General features: G+C 47.7%; 1 protein-coding gene across 1 annotated transcript; it reads left to right on the plus strand.

Annotated features, from left to right (window-relative positions):
• Positions 1-503: 503 nt before the first annotated feature.
• LOC123395521 lies at positions 504-3,912 on the plus strand. Its single transcript, XM_045090521.1, has 3 exons — positions 504-727; positions 1,906-2,343; positions 3,290-3,912. The coding sequence occupies exons 1-3, from the start codon at positions 576-578 to the stop codon at positions 3,657-3,659; spliced, it is 960 nt and encodes a 319-aa protein (XP_044946456.1). The 5' UTR covers positions 504-575; the 3' UTR covers positions 3,660-3,912.
• The last annotated feature ends 4,944 nt before the right edge of the window (positions 3,913-8,856 follow it).

An 8,856-nucleotide genomic window follows, 5' to 3' on the forward strand; every position in this document is an offset into this window, starting at 1 on the left:
TTGTAGGTACTAAATCTACATGCAAGCCGTGTTAAAATAGAAGATCTGTGAAATCTTAAACTGCACTTTTGTAGGATAAAATCATTTTTGTTTGTGTCGTAACTACAAATTCTCATATTATATACCATTTTTATATGAATTAAGAGTGTATGATATTTTTTCTCCCGTTGCAACGCACGGACCGTTTTCCTAGTGAACAACCTAAAAACTAAACTACTTTGGACTAAAACTATCAATACGTATAAATCCGACGACTTCCCTTCATCATCAACGGCAAGGTCATCGAGCCGCCGGAGGACGGCGCTCGAATGTAGCCTCTCCTAGCGCGGTGGATAGGAAAAGAACGATCCTAAAATTACTCTAGTAACCGAGGGTTTGCCGGTTTGCCGGTCTAACGATATACCGCAAAATGCGTCGTCGTACGGCCACATCCACGTCCCTACGGCCTAGTTCAGCCCGGCCCATTTCTAACTGGCCATTTTAAGCGCACGGTTTACGACGCGAGGGGTGCCCACTCCCCGCAACCCCGTCCGCCTCACCACCTTCGAGAGCTCTCTCCATCGCCTCCACCACCAATGGGGAAGAAGGGGCGGAAGCCGGCTGCGACGAAGGGGGAGGCTGGAGCGGCGATGACGCTCCTCGAGGCCATCTCCGACGAAGGGAGGGTGCTGACGATGCTCGAGGTGGACCCCGCCACTGAGGATCCTGCCCTCCTCGACGCCATCAGGTACGACGTAGACGCCATGGACTCTCGCCCAAGTCGTAACCCACGAGCACGCGCATGCTTATATTTCTGTACTGTGTGGACGGGGATGGCGACGGCGGTGGCTTGTCTTCCCTGCTTTGCGTTGTGCTGGGGTTTTGGTCTGTCTAGGGTTTACTGGCTTGCTCGAGATGAGAGATGCCATGGCGCGCGTGGTTCTTGTTGGGTTCGATGGAGTTAGTCCAAATGTATGATGTATCTAATAGGTTTAATCTACTGGTGCAAAGGGTTGGATTTGCATTTGTGCAGAGAAAGGGGCGATCCATACTGTCACTGAATTCTCTGACGAAAATTGAGATGGGAAATTTGTAGATGTTTGTTTCAAAGAAATGTTGTGAATTGTATCTGCAATTGATAAATCGCCCTTGGAAGTTAGGTTCTTGTTGGGTTGACACAAGTAGCCAAATGTTTGTTTCAGGCTGAATCTGTTACTGCGAAATAAAATTACCACAGTAAGGCTTGACTTCTACAAGCGTTGAATGCTGTGACAAATGTGAAATTTATAGATGATTTATCAGGTATTCAATAGATAGTTAAAAAAATGTAGTTTTTCGTATAATTGATGAGTTGCACACCTTTATCTAGTAACAAAGATATTAAGCATTTTGTTTGGCTGCTGGCATAGGGGCATCACCATTTCATGTTGAACCAATCACTCAGATCATTATTGAAATATAGATCCCAGATGACATGCCGTTTCATACGGCGCTCTTTTTTTTTTGAGTGGTTCCATTTCACAATAAAATCAGAGTTTGCATGGTTGAGGCATACATCCCCAAAGAAGGGCCCACCACTGGGAGAAAGAGACCTGCATCATCAATATTACAGACCTCACAGTTCCTATAGCGCGGTTACTGACCTTCCCCGTGCATTGTGTTGGGCATCCTATGTTCGTCTTGGGGCCTCAGAACAATGCTGATATCTGGGGTTTTATTTGATTGCATCTTGATGGACCATGGACCACTTTTGCTAGTTATTTCACAATAGCTTATAAAATATTAAAATTCTTTGTTACAAACTTACAGTAACTATAGGTGTGAGTTTTCCATTGTAAGCTCTTTCTAGATATTCCCCATGCTTTGGTTTCCTTTCAGTGTATGCCATTTTTTGCTTGAGCTCCTGTGTTATTGGAGTTTTCTCAGGAAGAAGAACAGTGCTGCTCTGATCTCCATGCTTGATCCCCGTGATGAGCTCTCAGCCGAAGACAGTACAAATGCAGCTGGTGCTGTTTGGTATCTTGTCATAAATGGCAACCACATAACTGGCAATCTGAATCTGCTAACGGACCTCACGCCTGTGTGTGACCATTGGGTCCGTAACCTCTCTGGGACAGGCCCCCCGATGCAAGTTTGCGCTCGGGGATCGGTGAGCTCTAACAGGATCAAGCTTGATGACGTATGGTATGTTCCTGGGGTCACCGATAATATGGTGGCGGTTGCCCATCTTACCCATACCAATCAAGAACTTAAAGTCAGAGTGGATAGCGGTGGATGTTCTATTGTGCGGCGTGATGGTGCTGTAGTTGGCAGAGGGCATTCGAAGAACGATCTGTATGAGCTCGACTTTCTTGACGCCATTAGGTACACTAAACACTTGCTTGAATGATTTTTTCAATGGTTTCTTGCTATGCTAATAAGTTTTTATGGTAGTTAATTGACTTGGACATGCTAAGCTGTGTCCACAAGTACAGAATTGTCATGCGTGGAACATTGGCTCAAATATCGAATATCGTACATTGTTAGTTTATTGAGATCTTGGCTCATAGGGGTAAGATAAGCTGTCCGTTGAGAGGGTAGGGAAGTTTCAGTATCGTCAAATGTGTCATTCCTGCCATGCATGGCAGGGAACTTTCAGTTAAATGCTCTTATCATCAATTGATGTGCTTCACACTAGAAGTTAAGAGACTCACCATGGTAGTTGCATACAAATTTACAAATGATGCCGCATATTTTTTTTAGAAATGATGTGAAAATTGGAATTGCAAGTAACTGTAAACATGAATGTTTTTCTTGAATGGTCAATAGAATACACAATTAATTGTATGCTTTCTTTGCATATCTCACGCACCATGTATGATGCGACGACCATCACATATAGTGGAGATCGTGTTAATAAATAATAACTACAATCCAGAACATAAAGCGAAAAATAAGTTGACATTGTTTTTGTAGACCTTTGTAGTTGTAAGTCCATATTGTTTAACCTTGATTTGGTCTGAAATAAGGATAACATGATTGATTGGGGCACCCGCAAAAAAAACATGATTGATTGGATCACTCAAAACCGTCAGTCCTTATTGAAGTAGTTGTACCCTAGAATTTCCCTAGTTTGTTACCAAGTCAACTGTCTATATCTTTGCTAGATTAGGGTTCATGGTTCACATGGTTCACAGTATGATTTACCTACTCTACTGGTCTACTCTGATGGTTACCTATGATTGTCTATTGCCTTTGTTTGCTCGAATTCTTAATCAGTAAGATATTTATGATGCGAAGAATGCTAACCGTTTCTACTGCATCTCATCAGTGGATCTTCCTGGTACATCGTCTCGAATGCTGCTGAACACATGACTGGCAACCTGCACCTCCTGACGAACTTCACTCCCACGCGTCCTGGCCGCTCAGTCCGGACACACACGGGCGCGATGTTGCAGGTGCGTGGCAAGGGGTCCCTGAGCTCCACCCAGTTTGCCGTCCCTGGAGTCAGCTACGTCCCAGGGCTCACAGAGAACATCATCTCGGTGACCCAGCTCGCCGACAGCGGCTTCACCGTTGCGTTTGGGCCCCGTGGCTGCACTGTCATGAGGAGCCGCGACGGGGCTGAGGTTGGCTACGCTCTCAATGCGGGCAACCAGCTGTACCGGCTCGACCACCTCAGGGTCGCTGCCAGCAAGTAGCTTGTGAACCGAAAGTTGTGAGGGTAACAGGCCGTATGAGTTGCTAAGATGAAGAGGAAGTTTGGCTGCGGGTCTTTTGTCTGCAAACAAGCTGTTAGCTGTTTCTCTGTATGAAAAACCTCCTAGATGTTTTAGTTAATACAGTATTCAGTTAGGATCCTGATACTACTTTTCTGTGTATGGGCTATGAGAGGGAGAAGACAATGCGATATTTACCACTCACCAGTTACACATGGTTGGGTTGCTTCATTTACCGTGGATGTTTTTTTTGGGGGGCGGGAAGTGGATGTGGTTAATATGTATGGCTGGTTGCATGATGTGGTTAGTTTGTCTTTTTGAGCTTACAATTCTTACACAATTTTGACTCCACAGGCATCCAATTCCAAACATCATAATTCAGGACAGCAAACAAAAATTATCCACCTATGGGTTCAATCATGAGAACTAAATGAGTTCCTTTTGTGAGGGAAATTTAAGCTGTATTATCTTTTATTTAAGAACAATATACTTAGTTTTATTGATCAATGTTGATAATTACACAGATAGATATAGGGTCATGAGGCTCCCCTAGCCAAAGATGGCGAATAAAGAACGAGAAAATTTAGCACGATTGTGAGCTTCAAGGTTTGAAGTATACCACTAAATACGAAGTTGCAGCTACCAAGATATGACATTCTGAATGTAATTTCCTTGATGATCGAGCTATATCGGCCTCCATATCAGGATCCGACATCGCCCATGACGCGCTGCTTGCAGTCAAGTGCAATGTGAAGCCTTTCTTATGAGAGATCTTCAGCGAGCGCTAAGGCTTCGTGGCACACCAACGCCTCTAAGGTGGCAGGATCAGATATTCCTGAAAGAACAATGGAAGAAACTCCCAAAAACATGCCCTCCTAGTTGCAACAGACCGCGACACATGAGACACATCCATCAACTTTGCATTTAGCAAAGACGGCTGGAATTGGGGTCCATGAAGAGCTTTGGTGGTTATTGTACACGCCATGTTCTTCACTGGGGCAGCTGGAAGATTACCTTTTTATAGCATGATAAAGTCACATGATTACCAATTATTCCTGTTTAAGGGGCTAATTATTCCCAGGACGCGACAAGCAAGTAAACGTGTGCTTGATAGCTTCCCAGCCTTCCCTAGCCAGTCACCAAATATGGTAGTTGTGACAGCCCGATGCCGATGTTCCAGAAGATCCCCTTTCTTTCCGTTTCCGTCGTGTGGGTATTTTTCGTTTGTTGTATCGTCATTTAGTTTGCATCATCGCATCATGCATGGCATCACGTCAACCGTGTCTTGTCGGTGTTGCCTGTTGCTCCGTGTTGTTGGGTGTTAGTGCTTCGTGAGTGGCGTCGTTTGTAGGCATGATGAGAGTGCGTGCGTGAGGGCCACCGCTAAACCCCGTTGCACCGCAGACCTAAACCTTCTCTCCCCTCTCTTTTATTTGTTGTGCGGTTTGCTAAAGTTTTCCGTTTTAACCCCATCAAAAGATTCGTCTTCTTTTAAAACCCTTTTATAAAATGCGAGGGCAACCCTTAGGTTTTTATTTTATTTCTCCGTTCGTTTTATTTTAAAACCGTCCCATTTTATTTTCTCTTTTAAAAGGCTTTTATTTTATTCTTTAAATAAAGAGGTTTTATTTAATTCTTCAAAGGGTTCGATTTTTATTTTTTTGTAAACGGGTTTTAATTTTATTTCTTTAAAAGGTTTTATTTTATTTCTTTTAAAAATGCTCAAAACTATTTCTTATAGTGGGGTATGTTTTTAAGTAGTTAAAAGACATTTTCTTTATTTTAGTTTTTTTGTTAAAACCTTTTCTTGTGAGTTTATTTATTTTTATTTTCTTTTAAAAAAGAGAAAAATCAGGTTTTAAAAAAAACATCAGGGGGACGGAGCCCAGCCCAGCCGGCCAAGGCCCGGGCCCCCTCCAACCCTAGCGTCATCCCCTCCTCTCGTTCTCGTCCTCCCCCAGCGCCTCCTCCCTTCTTCCTCCCCTCGCCTCGCCCCCTGCGTCGCCTCCCTGCACCCAGGCCGCCAGCCCCCGCCTCCAGGTCGCCGCCCAACAGCAGCTCGCCCCGCACGCCATGGCCTTGCGTCGCCCCGACCTCCTCACCTCCCCGCGCCACCAGCGGTTCGCCGCGCCCGCTGCAGTACCCAGGTCGCGTGCCCGTGCCCGAGCTGGCCTCCGGTCGCCGCGCGAGGGCCCCTCGACCTCGACCTCGTCCGGCCTCTCTGGTCGCCGCCCCCTGCCCCGCGCCCTGCCGACCTCGTCTCGCCGCGCCGCCTCGCCCTCCAACTCGCCGCCTCGCCGTCCCGCGCCGTTCCCCGCGCCATGGCGCCGCCTCGCGCGAGGTCCCCTGCGCCGCAGCCGCCGGCGCCCCTCGCCGCTATGGCCCGCCTGCAGGGGCCCCGCGTCCTCTGCGCGCCGCCGACCTCCGGAGCCGCCTGCCGCCATCCTCCTGCTCGCTGTCGCTGCGCCGTTTTGCTGCCCTGCTGCTGTCGTTGTTACCTGCTGCTAGCTGCTGGCCATTGCAAGCTTGCGTCGCTGTCAATGCTGCTGTTGTTACGCGTTGCTTGCTGATGTTGCCGCCTGCTGCTGCTGTGTGTTGTAGCTAGCTACCGGGGCCGTGTTGTTTTGCTGCTAGCTGCAGTTGCTGCTTGCTTGCTCTACGCTGATGCGTCTTGCTGCTGCGTTTTTGCTTGCCTGCCGCGTTGCTGTTGTCTGTGTAGTTGGAGTAGTTCCTGCCCGAGTGTTAGCTAGTGGTCCTGTAGATTGCTAGCTGCAGCTGCTTGTTGCTGTTGCCGCTACCTGACGCCGTTGCTAGTGCTGCTGCTGGTGCTGGCCGTAGCCTTGCTGCTACTTGCCCGATTTGCTGCTTGTAGTTGTTTTGCATGCCGTAGCTGCTTGCCGTAGTTAGTTGCTTTGCTAGCTGCTGCTTGCTAACGTGTCTGGTGTAGTAGCTTTGCCGCTTGCTGTAGCTTGCTCTAGTTTGCCTAACGCTGTTGCCGAGCTTGCTGTGCTGTGGCCAAAGCTAGATGTTGTAGTTGTTGTCGCCCATTGCCCGCTAGATGCTGTTGTGTCGCCTTTCGGGACCATCGCCGAAGTTCGCAGCACCATCCCCTCCTTCATGGGACCGACGAGTTCGCCGAGTACCCCGTCGTCCTCGACGACCCCGAAAGCGAGTTCGACTTCCTCGACGTCGCCGAAGACCCGTGATCGACTACCGATGTGAAGACCGTGAACCACGACGCCGAGCGAACGACTACCATCGACGAGACCGTGTACCACTACTTCAACTACCGGCGCGTGTACGACTACTTCCACGGCGACCACGACGACAACTACTTCCACGACGTCCACGACGATCGTTGTTCCCCTTCACCGAACCCCTCCGATTTGCACGCTTCAAAGGTATACCAATGGGACATGTCATGTACCGTGTGCTAGTGATGTACGAATGTATGAGTTGTTTGAGTTGAATGCATGTATGCACCGTATGTATGCACCGTTGTTTGCCCGTGCACGTTGTCTTCCTTTTCGTCGAGCCCTCGACACATGGGAACCCGAGATACGGGATCACCCCATCTTTATTTACCGTTCCCGCATGCGTTCCTATACGTTGGCACGATACCCCGTTGAGTTATCGGGATAGGAACGTTGCGTGGCATCGTTTCCGATTTGCCGCCATGGTTTCCTCTCGCTCGCCGTGGCGACACCTTGCTTATTTCCCTTCTTGCCGTGGTATGATGTCTTGCATGCATGACGCATTCATGGCATATAATCTTGTGTTGCATGTTCTTGTGCCGTAGCTCCGTTCTAAGTCCGACGTGCTGTCGACTAGGTTGTCATGTAGGTTTGTCGCTTCATCCTTGCCATGTTAACTATAATTTAATATTGTCGTGTAAATAATCGGGAGTGAATTAAATAATTAATCGTGGAGTTTCGTCGATATGCAACCCGTTGCATATCGAGCTTCACTTAATGTGTAGTGTTTGCGTGAGGTGAATTGCCATGCCATCCCTTGCATTTTAACCTGTTCATGCATCATATTAGGGTATGCATCATGTCTTGCTTTGTGGTGGTGAATACTTGTGTTGATGTTTGTTTCCGGTTTGCCCGTCTCGATAGAGTTCCGCAAGCGTGTCGGAATGTGAGGACCCGTTCGACTACGTTGGTTTGCCGACTTCTCCGAGTTGTTCTTCTTCCAAGCGGGATCTCAGGCAAGATGATCATTTCCCCAGATACCATTACTATCATTGCCATGCTAGTTATTTTGATGCTATCGATTATGTCTCGTTGCCTACCACATGTTAAATATCAGCCTCTCAAGAGTGCCATGAATACCTTCAACCTGTTCGACCTAGCAAACCACGCTTTGGCTATGTTACTGCTTGCTTAACCTTGTTGTTAGCGTTGCTAGTTGCAGGTGCAGATGCTCCCATGTGATAACATGGGTTCCTTGTCATATCACCATATTTAAATGCTATTTAATTTAATGCACCTATATACTTGGTAAAAGGTGGAAGGCTCGGCCTTTCTAGCCTGGTGTTTTGTTCCACCTTTGCCCCCTTAGTTTTCGGCTACCGGTGTTATGTTCCATAAACGAGCGCTCCTAACACGATCGGGGTTGTTATGGGGACCCCCTTGATAATTCGTTTTCGATTAAAGCTGGTCTGGCAGGGCCCAACTTTGATACTACATTTGCCTAATAACTAATGAACTGCATAGGGAGTAATTAACCCGAGGATATTTAATCAACCCCCGGGCCAGTGCTCCTCATGAGTGTTGGTCCACCCACCCAGCAGTCGGCGGTGCCACCACGGGACAACTCGAGGTTTGGTTCCCGTCCACTTTGCATAGACGGTGTGTCCTGAAAACGAGATACGCGGCTCCTATCGGGTTCGTCGACACACCGGGTGGCCTTGCTGGATTAGTTTTACCTTTGACGAGATATCTTGTGCATCGGGATTCCGGTGATGCTTTGGGTAATCTCAGAGTTGAGGTTTTCCACTAGGGAATCCGATGAGATCGCGAGCTTCGTGATTGAGGATTTCTATGCGGCTTGTGGTAATTTGTGATGGACCAGTTGGAGCACCCCTGCAGGGTTAAATCTTTTCGGAAAGCCGTGCCCGCGGTTATGTGGCAACGTGGAAGATTTTTTTAACACTGCTTCTAGATAACTTGAAGTT

The sequence above is a fragment of the Hordeum vulgare genome, chromosome 5H (genome assembly GCF_904849725.1).
Source record: "Hordeum vulgare subsp. vulgare chromosome 5H, MorexV3_pseudomolecules_assembly, whole genome shotgun sequence".
Taxonomy (NCBI): Eukaryota; Viridiplantae; Streptophyta; class Magnoliopsida; order Poales; family Poaceae; genus Hordeum; species Hordeum vulgare.